The sequence below is a fragment of the Tarenaya hassleriana genome, unplaced genomic scaffold (assembly GCF_000463585.1).
Source record: "Tarenaya hassleriana unplaced genomic scaffold, ASM46358v1 Cleome213, whole genome shotgun sequence".
NCBI lineage: Eukaryota > Viridiplantae > Streptophyta > Magnoliopsida > Brassicales > Cleomaceae > Tarenaya > Tarenaya hassleriana.
The window spans coordinates 100450-114112 of record NW_010965478.1 but is presented as its reverse complement, the minus strand read 5'-3'; the positions used below and the strand labels follow the sequence as shown (position 1 = coordinate 114112).

Sequence of the window (13663 nt, the reverse complement as noted above, 5' to 3'; positions counted from 1 at the left end):
TCAATAATTTAGTATAATTTTTGTAGAATCAAATAAATCATTTCTAATCAAACCGATAAATACTGAATCGAATTCGTTTAATATCAAACACAAAGTCGAATTATAATAATTATGTAAGAATTTATATGTAAAATATCAAATTTTGATTCTTATTTGGTATTAATATAGTAAAACCGAGTTAAATTGAACAGATAATAATTATTAGAGAAAAGAATATATTATTTCACGGATGAATACCGAACCGAAAGGGACACTCCACCTCTAGAGCTAGACAAGGAAATAATCGGAAGAAAACATAATTTAAGTTTTATTATGAGTCTAACTGTAATTAGATAAAATAGATTGGCCTCACTATAAGCCCAAACATTAAGAAATTTCTCCCCATTTTCCCCTTAATTTTATCTTTTCTTCGATTCGACTTCGTCACTGAGTTCGAAGAGAAGAATTCAGTCTTTGGACCGGAAGCCTATACTTTAGCTATCGGCGACTGCGAAGCAAGAAAAAGATCTTTTTCTTGTCAGAGTTGCATAGTAAATTTATCGGATTATATGTTCTTTGGTTTTGGTGAGATATTCTACATTGGTCGGAAGCCGCCTTTCGCGGTTCTGAGGTAAAGTTTTCCTTCAATTTTCCTGCAAAATTTTGTTTGAATCATGCCTAGAGTCCTGTTCTTGATGTTTAAGTGTGCGACAAACTTCCATTTGTTAGGTTAGGTTTTGGTTTAAGTTAGAGTTTCGCTTAAAATCTGGATTAGTGTCTTGGGCTTGGAGCTTCAGTTTCGAATCTGGACTTGCGATTCTCTAACCCTATAATGGGCGTTTAGGAAAGGTGAGTTTTTTTAAGGATTATCCATCTTCTGATTGGTAACAGGAAATTGGATTTCACCGAAAATGTCATCACAATGAGATTACAAGAAAGCCAGAGAAAAATGATAAAAGGAAGGATACAGCTCCAATAAATGCTAATGTGAGCCAAATCCAAAAAGAAGTCAAGTATTTTTTATGCAAGAAGAGTGGACACATTAAGAAAGACTACAAGAAAATAAAGGAATGGTTCGAGAGTAATGGCCAACATAAAATTTTTGTTTGCTTTGAATCGAACATTATTGAAGTACCTAATAGTACATGGTAGTTAGATTCTAGTGCAACAACTCATGTTTCTCATATCAAACATGGATTTCATATGATCTAACCCATAGATCCATATTACATATGTGCAAACATGAAGTTCGCGATTTGGACAATATCTCTTATATATGCTATCTAAGAAGCATATTTTAAAATGTGTGAGAACGAATGAGATCCTAAATTTAGGAGAGCGAAATAACGAATTTATTTGTTATTAAAATAATTCATATCTATTCATTGTGATAATTACAATTTGTATAAATTTTGTATCTAATTACACGTTTTGATACGATTTTTACTATTTTAAAAAATAAAAAATCGCAGTACTTAAGAGATTGGATGACAACAAAACAAGTGTGGTCCCATATATCCACGTGTCAATTGCTCCAACCTATCACTTGCATGTCACGTGGGCCTAACATTTTTCCAATTTTTTAAATTATTTTTGCAAATTCCGAATCGACGATGAAATTATTTTTCATAGAGCTACGAATTACGATGACGTCACTCCAGGGAAGACCCCATATGCGTATGTTCATAAGTGGACACGTGTCTAAAAGTTTTACTCGGCCGTATCATATCATCAAATCAAACCTCTCTCGACCTTTTTGAGTAGAGAAAGTTTTACAACTTGAGAGCAATTTTCCAAAGAAAATCCCCAAAACCTAGGGTTTTTACTCGGGTCCGATTTTTTCCCCTTTTTTATTAAATACTTCGATTTGCTGCCAGCCTATGAGCCGTGCCCCAATCGCTTCTCTTTACGAGCTTTTCAATTGCTTTGTGTTCGATTTCTATATGTTTCTTTTTTTTTTTAAATATCTTTGAATTCGTGATTGGTTTGTTTTCAGGGTTTCGAGAAGATCTTGGGGCTTAAAATTTGTTGGAGTTGAGGGGATTTTGCTGTGAATTCTTGCTGGTATGTTGATTTCATCATGGCTTTGCTTTACCGTTTCTGAATTTTCTTTTTTGGGGTTCGAGAAGGAAATAGAATCATGATTCCGGTGCCAAGCTCTAGGGTTCATGAGAGACTAGTATTTAAGAGATTTTGTGTTTCGATATGTGTAATCGAGGCTAGAAGAAGTTTTGGGTTGTGGGTTTTTTTATGAATATGAAATTGCGCTGTTGTGTGGTATTGGTCCCTGCAATTCTTGCTTGCCAGCCCAGAAATGCTCTTTCTGTAGTCGAGATCAGAGAATTCTTTGGTCTAGTGATTAATCATTGTTCTGAGCCTTTCCGTTGAATGTTCAATAATATATTTTCAATGGCTGAGTCAACGTATTCACAATGGCTGACGTACATTCCGGTACGTCCGATTCATCCCTATACCCCTACCCAGAAGCTCGTCAGGAGTCGCTCTTTGTCCATGCCTCTCGCACCGGCGATCACTCTCCACCCTTCTACGATATCCTACGTTGTCACAATATCAATCCTTTAATCATGCCGGAAAGCACCAAACCTTTTTTTTTTATCTTGGAGACAAAACAACCAAAACAAAGCTCTTTGTAGTTACTTAAAATGGCAACAACTTTGCCTAAAACACCACCGAAAATTAGTTTTGCATTCCAATACACTTGTATAGAAACTACCACCCAGAAATCAATCTCCCGTACGGGGTAATGTTGATGCTGAATATTAGAATATAAAGACAAGACTTACCTACATACGTAAGAGGACAATCCCCAATCCTACAAATGTTCTACATGTCTCCAGGAATTTCGGAGATCAGAGAAAACGGGCGGGCCGCCTGACGAAATTGACTTAACGTGTTAATCAACTATGAGTATCCGCAATATTAAAACTATGTCGTTTAGGAACCAGCCAAATCTGTGCATAAAAATTATGTTCCATCTTAAACAAACCCAATCCTATGAAGAACTTATTCCTACACGAAGGAGAAGACAAAGGGGGAGGCCTGTAGATGATTCGATAAGAGCATTCCTACACGAAGAAATCGAGCAAACATGCAGAACGTCTCCTGTTCTCCCGTCTGACGAAATTACCCGGCATCGAAACATGTTTACACACACACACACACACATATATATATATATTCAGTTAATTATTTGCACGCTGTACTTGAACGTATATTTTAGTAACTCAGAGACGTAATGTTGGTATCCATCTTCTGATTGGTAACAGGAAATTGGGTTTCACTGAAAATGTCATCACAATGAGATTACAAGAAATTCTAGGGATCTGGAGTTTTCTTTATCATTCTTCACAAAATGGTGAAGGATGTTGATGCTACAAGTGGGAGTTCCTGTTGTGAAGAATAGCATTTTCTCGCTTCTTGCGGCTGTAATATGAATCTCTAGCTAATGCCATTCGTGATTGAATTTAGTCATGATTAAGGATATGATAATTGTTTCCTGACATTGGTAGTGAATGAACCAGCCTTTACAATGTGGATTCAGTGAGTGTTACTACGTTTATTGAGAGGTGGAATCTGATAGCTGTGTCACTTTCATCCCGGGTATCCTTTCCAAGATCTGTGGTACTATTAGTATTTTCTAACTGCTTGAAGAGAGGTGTGCGAAAACTCTCAGGCTGAGAATTGGTTAACGGATTCATTTGCTATCCTTTGAATTGAGCTAGAGATTGTTCAACTCATGCACGAACCTCTTAGTGAACCAGGCAGGAAGCTGAATCAGCACAAATCATGGTGATGGTGTCTAATTCCAACCCTCACAACAAGGAAATAAGTATCAGAAGGAGAATTTCTGAGATGTATTCTTCTTTCTGATTCCCTTCTACTCTCTATATACCTTCCTTTGTTGAAGTTCATGCAATATTTTTTTTCCATCACCGTGTTCGTAAATGTGGGAAGAAATGCATAGAAATTGTTGTTGACTGCACTTAGTTAAGCAATTCAGTCATATTTTGACTTAAAGTATAGGATTCATTATATGAATATAGATTAGTAGATTATCATAAAGGGATTGCTGCGGTTGAACATCGAGATGATCATCAAGAAGCAATTTATATTAACTAAGTTAACTAAATGGGAGTAGTTTCTCATAAACATGAGATTGAGGAATGTGTTGGTGTGTCTGCCTTTGATTATCATAATTTTCTTGCAATGTAGATACAATAAACGGGAGGAGGATTTCCCATCGCTACGGGAATACAATGACTACTTGGAGGAAGTAGAGTGCATGAGTGAGTTTAACTTATTTCCCGTAATTCCATGTCTGTATGATTACATACCGATGATAAGTCTTCTGTTCACAGTATTCGACTTGATAGAAGGAATAAATGTCGATGCAATAGAAGAAAAAATAAAGAAGTACTCTCAAGAGAATGCTGAACAGATTATGATTAATCGAGCCCGCAAGGTAACGCTGATAATAATTTGTCTTTACTTGGTTTCCTACATGAGGATGATCAAGCTGAATGGTCGAAGACAACAAAGAAAGAATAGACACATATTTCAGCAATTCATTATTCCATTATACGATTTTCCTTTCTCTGTGGAAAAGTCATAAACTCTCCTTAATGAAAAATGTATACGGAAGGTGAAAAACATGTAACTAGACTAAGAAAATCCCAGTTTTGATTCTGCAGAAGAATGTTATTCACATAAAATTTCAAGGAATAGTGATTGAATTAAGATTATAGACATACAGTTGTGAAAGGTGATCCAAAAAAAGATGTACAGTGATGAAAATAAACCTTAGTGGGGAATATGCAGTGTTAAAGAGTGTATTAATGAAACTAGAATGGTACCCCGTCATTTCATCTTTGGCGTAATTGCTCTTTGGCATATTCCCAAGTTTGACAGTTTTTTTGTTTGGAAGGCTGAAGAGTTAGCTGCAGCCATAGCAGCTTGCAAAGGCCAACCCACACAGACGGATTCAGATATGGTAATCAGGGTTTGATCATCATCCACCTGGTTACATAACTTCTTGAACTAAATCCACATTTACAAATAATATGCCAAAGCTGAAACTTTTGCCTGATTTACATCTTGTAGTCATCAAACCAGGGCTTGACGGTTGCAGCCTCTGGGGGTCAGCCACCACGGCCAATGGGAATGGGTCCACAACCAGTGCCTATTGGAGGAGGGCCGGAACATCAACTTTTTGGTTTTGAAGATGAGGAAATGATGAAACTCAAGGCTGAGAGAGGTCCTCGGGCTGGAGGATTCTCAATAGAGATAAGCAAAAGGAGGGCACTTGAAGAGGCATTTGCAAGCATCTGGGTTTGATTCTTATGCGGAGAACATAATGTCACAGATTTCTCATTGTTAAAATACAAAGGACAACGATTTCTTAACTGTAATAGAGTTATCTTTGTTGTCTCTGATGACTCTGGTCGTGTAAAGGATTTTGTGGCCTTTGCATGAAAGAAAGAAAGGCCTTCTTTATGATATCTTTTCTCGCTTATCTTGTTCTTTATGTAGATTTAAGCTTTCAAACTACATACGCGAAACATCAAGAAATAGACTAATGAACGCCAAGTTTAGTTGCTGATTCGTTCAGTTGAGCATAACAAGCTGTAATGTTTTTCTCCATTGATATGGTCTGTTGAAGTCACTGTCTTGGGGAACCGAAGATTGGTTGGTTGTCCTTTTTGAGTGGCTGTCGTAGTACAATCTTCGATCCGGTCCTGGATTAGCATTCTCTGGCAGCGCAAGCTCTTTTATTAAATGTCCCTTCTACCCCTACTGTATCCATAAATTACCAACAGGACCGCCACGACTAGACCTTTCTTCTTCTCCCTTGGAAGCACTGCTCTGAAACAGTAAAAAAAAAAAAAAGGAAAACCCACAACACACCCCAACACAAAAGCTGTTATCTTTGCTACACAGCTTCTTCTTGCTCTGTTCCAATCTTCTGATAAAGTATGCGAATTGTTCTGCTCATTTCGCCTCTTTAGGCAGCGTTATAATCTCTCCACCAGTCTCAGGTTTGAATATTGATTGGATAATTCGAAAAAGTTGGAACGTTTGGTGTTGTTTTCATGGTGTCTATGTAGATGTTTTGATAGCTAGCTTTCATGGGTTCGCTAAGATTGTCCATTCCCGTGGACCAATTTGATTCAAAAAGGTTCCATTTTCCGGCGAACCCATATCAGTTTCCTGATCAATTTCCAATTTTCTCGATAGCCAGTTGTATTCACGCCACTAGAGCTTGTATAATTAGTTCTTTGATCAGGGTTAAGCAAATTAGAGTCTCTCGTCTCGAGACTGAAGCAAACGAAACCAACAATGTCATTGATTCCCTTGACCAAAACGATTCCGTACATGGAGCTGCTGCTGTGGAGAGAAACCGAAGTCCAAAATTGAAAAGTAGAAAGACGTTCAAGAGTGCAAAGAGAGGGAAAACGAAGGATGTGGGTCTAAAGCTTAGTTTCAGAAGCGAAAGAAGTGAACTTGAACCGGAGAATATCTTTGTGGAAGGTAGGGAGTTGGATGTTAACTACTCAGCTCTTAGGCCTGGGTTGAGTTTGGAGCATTGTAATGCTATCTTGAAAAAACTGGAAAGATGCAGTGATAACAATGCCTTGCAGTTTTTCGACTGGATGAGGAGCAATGGGAAATTAGAAGGAAATACGGGTGCTTATAATTTGATTCTCCGAGTTTTGAGTAGGAGAGAAGAATGGGACAGAGCCGAGGCCTTGATCAAGGAAGCGTGTGGTTTTCAGGGCAGTGAGCAGAATTTTCAGGTTTTCAACACAGTTTTATATGCGTGTTCTAAAAAGGGTCTTGTAAATTTAGGTTCAAAGTGGTTTAGGATGATGTTGGATCTTGGGGTTCAGCCAAATGCGGCTACCCTTGGTATGGTGATGGGTCTTTATCAGAAAAGTTGGAATCTCGGAGATGCAGAGTTTGCATTTTCTCGTATGAGAATCCATGGGATAACATGTGAATCTGCTTATTCAGCAATGATAACAATTTACACACGTTTGCGGTTATATGATAAAGCAGAGGACGTTATTGACTTCATGAGGGAAGATGGAGTGAAGCTGAATCTAGAGAATTGGTTGGTGATGCTTAATGCTTATAGCCAACAGGGCAAACTGGAGCAAGCTGAATCTGTATTGGCCTCCATGGAAGCGGCAGGTTTTGCTCCAAATATCATCGCATACAATACTTTAATTACCGGTTGTGGGAAGAACTCTAATGTGGCAGATGCGAATCGTATATTCCAGAATCTCCATGATGTTGGGTTGGAGCCAGATGAAACAAGTTACAGGTCAATGATTGAAGGGTGGGGACGAGCTGGAAATTACAAGGAGGCGAAATGGTACTACGAAGAACTCAAGAGGTTGGGGTATAAACCCAATTCATCAAACCTTTACACATTGATCAACTTACAAGCTAAGTATGGAGACAAAGATGGTGCTATTAGGACAGTTGAAGATATGATACGCATTGGATGCCAACTTTCCTCGATTCTTGGGATCCTTCTGCAGGCTTATGAGAAGGTTGGAAAGATCGATGATGTGCCTTGTGTTCTCACTGGCTCTTTTCTTAATCATATCCGTGTAAACCATGTTGTTAGATGGTTCAAGATCTAAGCATGGTAGCGGGTGAAGACATTTTGAAGTGAAGAAGAGGAGCTGGAATTTTCTGGAATAGACAGGTGTTGAAGAGCAGTTGAGAGTGGTTATGCATTGTACTAGTGTCAAAGAGCAGGTAAGAGTAGTTATGAATTGTACATGTGGGGTTGTTGTGTTTCAGATTTTTTGAAACTCCTGCACTAACCTTTTTGATTTTTGATGTTGTATTTAAGTGGTTCTACGTCTTGATTTTTTGGATATATGAAAATGAGAAGTTCCAGATTTGATCCTCTGTTCTTGTTCTAAGAATAGAGTGTTGGTGTTTAGGTTTCTATTAATGTTCAAGCTAAGAGGGTTTTGAAAACACTCTCCAAAGAACTTTGACAGATCTTCAGTGGTATCAGAGCTATTGTTAGATCTTGAAGGGATCTGTGTATTGTGGAAATGGAGCACAATGAAGGTTCTAGTTTGTTACCCAATCCATCTCTCTCGGCGCCTATATTTGACGAGGAGAATTATCAGATTTGGTCTGTAAAAATGAAGGCTTTTCTAAGAGGAGCAGATCTATGGGAAGCAGTGGAAAGTGATTATGAGGTTCCACCATTGGGAGGCAATCCTACTCTGAATCAAATAAGGGCTCATCGAGAAAAGGTAACTCGCAAAGCAAAGGCTTTGTCTTGTCTATTCTCTTGTGTCTCTACTTCAGTTTTCACAAAGATCATGCAGCTTGAATCAGCAAAAGATGTTTGGGATTTTCTGAAGAATGAGTATGAGGGAGATGAGAAAATAAGAGGAATGAAAGTGTTAAATCTGATGAGAGAGTTTGAAAGGCAGCATATGAAAGCAAGTGAATCTGTGAAAAATTATGTGGATAGGTTGGTATCTATTGTCAACAAGATAAGGATTCTGGGAACTCAAGTTTCAGATGAAAGGTTGGTACAGAAAGTGATGGTTTCTGTACCTGAGCGTTATGAAGCAACTTTGGCCTCGCTTGAAAACACTAAGGAAATTTCAGAAATTAAACTTCCTGAACTGCTTAGTGCTTTGCAGGCGCAGGAGCAAAGAAGATTAATGAGGAAAGAGGAATCAACTGAAGGAGCTTTGAAGGCTAAGGCCAAGGGTAATGCTGCAGAGAAAGGGAAGAAAGCTGCTCAGAATCAGAAGTCTGATGGCTCGAGTGGTCAGAATGATGGTAAGGAAACCAGTGGGAATAAGTCTTTTCTCGATCCCTGCAAGCATTGCAATAAGAAGGGGCATCCTCATTGGAGGTGCTGGAAGAATTTAAAGTGCAGGAGGTGTGACAAAGTGGGTCACATTGAAAGGTTTTGCAGGTTTAATGCTGCACAACAAACAGAGGTTGTTAAAGCTGATGCAAAAGAGATGGAGCAATTGTTTGTGGCTTCATGTTTTGCTGCACATGGAGCTGATGATGAATGGCTGATTGATAGTGGTTGTACAAACCATATGTCAGGTAATCTTGATCTATTTCAAACTCTAGATAAATCTGTTAAGTCTAGAGTTAGAATAGGCAATGGTGATTTCATCTCTGTTGAAGGAAAAGGTGATGTTTTGTGCAAAGGTCCAAATGGTTGTAGGATACTTACAGATGTGTTGTTTGTGCCAAAAATTGATCAGAACCTTCTGAGTGTTGGGCAGTTGATGGAAAAAGGTTATAAGTTGATGTTTGACAGAAATGATTGTGTGATCATGGATGTTGCAGACACTATTCTGTTCAGGGTCAAAATGAAGAATAAAAGTTTCATTTTCAATCCTCAACATTTTGGTGTCAATGCAATGAAGGCTGATATTTCAGAAACGGAAATTTGGCATAAGAGACTAGGACATTATCACTTTGATGGTCTGGTCCTTATGCAAAAACATGGGTTGGTTTCGGGTTTACCAGATTTCAACAAGAATTTCGGTGAATGTGGTATTTGTGCAGAAGGGAAGCAAGTTCGTCTTCCTTTTGGCAAGTCAAATTGGAGAGCTGAACACAAGTTACAGTTAATTCATACTGATGTTTGTGGACCAATGTCAGTAGAATCTCTTACCGGTAGCAAATATTTTGTTATCTTCATTGATGATCTAACTAGGATGTGTTGGATCTACTTTCTGAAGGAGAAGTCTGAGGTTTCTGATATGTTTGAGAAATTCAAGAGGGAAGTTGAGAATCAAACAAAAGAAAAGATTAAAGTTTTGAGATCAGATAATGGAGGTGAGTATACCTCAAAGAAGTTCAGAGAAATTTGTGAGTCTGCTGGTATAAAACATCAGTTTACAGTGCCTTACTCACCTCAACAAAATGGGGTTAGTGAGAGGAAGAATAGGAGCGTTATGGTTGGAAATAAAGCAGACTGAGGGAGAGACATTTCTTTTCCAAAAGAAGTATCTCATGGAGATATTGAAAAAGTTTAGATTCAATGAGTGCAAGAGTGTGAGGACACCAATGTGTGTGAAAGGAAAACTGGTGAATGATGAGAATGAAGAGCTTGTGGATGAACGAACCTATAGAAGCCTTGTTGGTTGCTTGATGTATCTGACAGCATCTCGGCCAGACATTTTGTTTGCGGTTAACAACCTTTCAAGGTTCTTGAATGGTCCAAGGAAAAGTCATATGGTGGCAGCAAAGCGCATATTAAGATACTTGAAAGGAACTCGTGATTTAGGAGTTCTGTTCAGATGTGAGGATGATGCAGATTTGATTGGGTTTGCGGATAGGGATTGGGCTGGTTCAAGTGAAGATATGAGGAGCACTACTGGTTTTTGTTTCTCGTATGGTTCAGCTTGTTTCAGTTGGTGTTCGAAGAAGCAAGAGGTCGTGGCACAATCAACTGCAGAGGCGGAATTCATAGCTACCACTGCAGCAGCAAATCAAGCTATATGGCTCAGAAAAATTCTGACAGATTTGGGACTGAAGTCAAAAGATTCAACCCAAATTCATGTTGATAATCAGGCAGCTATTGCTATTTCACAAAATGCAGTCTTTCATGGAAGGACTAAGCATTTTAAGGTTAAATTCTTCTATCTGAGAGAAGTTCAGCAAGAAGGAGAAATCAAGGTGGTTTATTGCAGGACCGAAAATCAGATTGCAGATATTTTTACTAAGGGATTTAATCCTGCAAGGTTTGAGAAGTTGAGAGATATGATCGGAATGTGTGCTAGACCTTGATCCAAGGAGGAGTTTGTTGTTAGATGGTTCAAGATCTAAGCATGGTAGCGGGTGAAGACATTTTGAAGTGAAGAAGAGGAGCTGGAATTTTCTGGAATAGACAGGTGTTGAAGAGCAGTTGAGAGTGGTTATGCATTGTACTAGTGTCAAAGAGCAGGTAAGAGTGGTTATGAATTGTACATGTGGGGTTGTTGTGTTTCAGATTTTTTGAAACTCCTGCACTAACCTTTTTGATTTTTGATGTTGTATTTAAGTGGTTCTACGTCTTGATTTTTTGGATATATGAAAATGAGAAGTTCCAGATTTGATCCTCTGTTCTTGTTCTAAGAATAGAGTGTTGGTGTTTAGGTTTCTGTTAATGTTCAAGCTAAGAGGGTTTTGAAAACACTCTCCAAAGAACTTTGACAGATCTTCAAACCAGACTTCTTTCTCGATGCTGGTTATGGTTTATATCAAACATGCTATGGTCGATGATTGCTTGGCATTGTTGCGAGAGAAAGAGTGGAGAGACCCGGCGTTTGAGGCCCACTTGTATCATTTGTTGATCTGCTCGTGCAAAGAGTTCGGTCAACTTGACGATGCTGTGAAGATATACAACCAGACGAAGGATTCTGAGGACAAGATTAATCTGCACATCACATCCACAATGATCGACATTTACACTATCATGGGTGAATTTGGTGAAGCAGAGAAGCTGTATTTAAAGATGAAATCTTCTGAAGTTATCTTGGACAGGATTGCCTTCAGTATTGTGGTTCGGATGTATTTGAAAGCGGGTTCCTTGGAAGATGCATGCTCTGTTCTCGAGATCATGGAAGAGAAGCACAAGGACATTGTTCCAGATGTTTATTTGTTCCGTGATATGCTTCGGATATATCAAAAGTGTGGCCTGCAGGATAAACTCGAGCATCTGTACTACAAAATCCGGAAGAGTGGAGTTCTCAAACCTTGCAGGATTAAATCCCTTAGTAAAAATATCTGCAATCTGATTTTCGGTCCTGCAATAAACCACCTTGATTTCTCCTTCTTGCTGAACTTCTCTCAGATAGAAGAATTTAACCTTAAAATGCTTAGTCCTTCCATGAAAGACTGCATTTTGTGAAATAGCAATAGCTGCCTGATTATCAACATGAATTTGGGTTGAATCTTTTGACTTCAGTCCCAAATCTGTCAGAATTTTTCTGAGCCATATAGCTTGATTTGCTGCTGCAGTGGTAGCTATGAATTCCGCCTCTGCAGTTGATTGTGCCACGACCTCTTGCTTCTTCGAACACCAACTGAAACAAGCTGAACCATACGAGAAACAAAAACCAGTAGTGCTCCTCATATCTTCACTTGAACCAGCCCAATCACTATCCGCAAACCCAATCAAATCTGCATCATCCTCACATCTGAACAGAACTCCTAAATCACGAGTTCCTTTCAAGTAGACATCAAAGCGAGATGGAGAAGTTACTTTGATGACCTATATAACAAGAACATGGAAACGGACCACATAGAACTAGAGACCGTCACTAAGGAGAGGAATGTCGGTTATACTCGAAGGATTGGATGTGTAGAGGTGAGAGACTCGTTAAGAAAGATGAAAATAGGTAAAGCATGTGGTACAGATGATATACCTATTGAAGTATGGAAGTGCTTAGGAGAAGACGGAGTAATTTGGCTTACTAGGTTGTTTAATAAAATCCTAGTGTCGAAGAAGATGCCAAACGAATGGAGGCAAAGCACTTTAGTCCCTATTTTTAAAAATAAGGGAGATATCCAGAGTTGCACAAACTATAGAGGCATAAAACTCATGAGTCATACGATGAAGTTGTGGGAAAGAATCGTAGAGCGACGTTTACGTAGCGACTCATCTATTTCTGTAAACCAATTTGGTTTTATGCCCGGAAGATCTACAATGGAAGCAATCTTTCTCATCCGGAACTTGATGGAGAAGTTTCGAGATATGAAGAAAGACCTGCACATGGTATTTATCGATCTCGAAAAAGCTTACGATCGAGTACCAAGAGAGGTTTTATGGTGGGTCTTAGAGCGTAGGGGGATATCGGTAAGATACATACAAGTATTGAAGGACATGTATGATGGTGCGACTACTCGTGTCCGAACAACAGGGGGTGACACGCGAGATTTTCCCATCTCGATAGGGTTACACCAAGGGTCCGCTCTAAGTCCATACCTCTTTGCGTTAGTCATGGATGAACTGACTAGAGATATACAGAAAGAGGTACCGTGGTGCATGATGTTTGCGGATGACATCGTGCTAATAGACGAGTCCAGAGAAGGAGTAAATGGACTGCTAGAGTTATGGAGGAGTACGCTAGAGACTAAGGGTTTTAGGATTAGTAGGATGAAGACTGAGTACATGCATTGTGACTTCAGTGGCAAACGGCCTAGTGATGTGGGAGTGACCCTACAAGGAGGATCAATCCCTCAAAACCCGCATTTTAAATATCTTGGGTCAATCCTTCAAAAGGATGGAGGTTGCGATGAGGATGTTAGCCATAGAATAAAAGCGGGATGGATGAAATGGCGACAAGCCACAGGAGTTCTTTGTGACCGTAAGGTTCCTTTACGGTTGAAAGGAAAATTCTACCGTACCGCCATAAGACCCGCATTGTTGTATGGCAGCGAATGTTGGGCGGCGAAAGGGCAACATATGTCAAAAATGAGTGTGGCCGAGATGAGGATGTTGAGATGGATGTGCGGACACACAAGGATAGATAAAATTAGAAATGAGAATATTAGAAAGAAAATAGGAGTAATAGGCATCGAAGAGAAGGTACAAGAGGGACGTTTAAGATGGTTTGGACATGTACAACGGAGGCCGTTAGTAGCGCCGGTTAGAAAAATAGAGAGTATA

General features: G+C 39.1%; 2 protein-coding genes across 15 annotated transcripts; both read left to right on the top strand.

The window, feature by feature from the left end:
- Positions 1-1714: 1714 nt before the first annotated feature.
- On the top strand, positions 1715-5512 carry LOC104814737. Of its 14 annotated transcripts, XM_010542918.1 has the most exons (9): positions 1715-1809; positions 1976-2043; positions 3267-3425; positions 3522-3600; positions 3754-3854; positions 4213-4286; positions 4359-4462; positions 4925-4990; positions 5101-5512. In XM_010542918.1, the coding sequence occupies exons 5-9, from the start codon at positions 3787-3789 to the stop codon at positions 5332-5334; spliced, it is 546 nt and encodes a 181-aa protein (XP_010541220.1). In that variant the 5' UTR covers positions 1715-1809; positions 1976-2043; positions 3267-3425; positions 3522-3600; positions 3754-3786; the 3' UTR covers positions 5335-5512. The 14 variants fall into 14 exon arrangements, with proteins under 14 accessions (XP_010541220.1, XP_010541214.1, XP_010541213.1 ...); XM_010542912.1 differs by having other exon boundaries at positions 3522-3854; XM_010542911.1 differs by having other exon boundaries at positions 3510-3854.
- Positions 5513-5849: 337 nt separating this feature from the next.
- On the top strand, positions 5850-11902 carry LOC104814742 (pentatricopeptide repeat-containing protein At4g30825, chloroplastic-like). The gene is made up of 2 exons (XM_010542926.2): positions 5850-7625; positions 11222-11902. Exons 1-2 carry the CDS (start codon positions 6126-6128, stop codon positions 11900-11902), a joined length of 2181 nt encoding a protein of 726 aa, XP_010541228.1. The 5' UTR covers positions 5850-6125.
- The last annotated feature ends 1761 nt before the right edge of the window (positions 11903-13663 follow it).

Excerpts from the sequence above, each read along its gene's own strand:
- LOC104814737 (XM_010542920.1), top strand. The coding sequence starts at position 3,787 with ATGGTGATGGTGTCTAATTCCAACCCTCACAACAAGGAAATAAGTATC. Across the intron at positions 4,287-4,358 it reads GGAGGAAGTAGAGTGCATGA|TATTCGACTTGATAGAAGGA; the intron begins GTGAGTTTAACT and ends TTCTGTTCACAG. Across the intron at positions 4,463-4,924 it reads TGATTAATCGAGCCCGCAAG|GCTGAAGAGTTAGCTGCAGC; the intron begins GTAACGCTGATA and ends TTTGTTTGGAAG.
- LOC104814742 (XM_010542926.2), top strand. The coding sequence starts at position 6,126 with ATGGGTTCGCTAAGATTGTCCATTCCCGTGGACCAATTTGATTCAAAA. Across the intron at positions 7,626-11,221 it reads ATCATATCCGTGTAAACCAT|ACTTCTTTCTCGATGCTGGT; the intron begins GTTGTTAGATGG and ends TCTTCAAACCAG.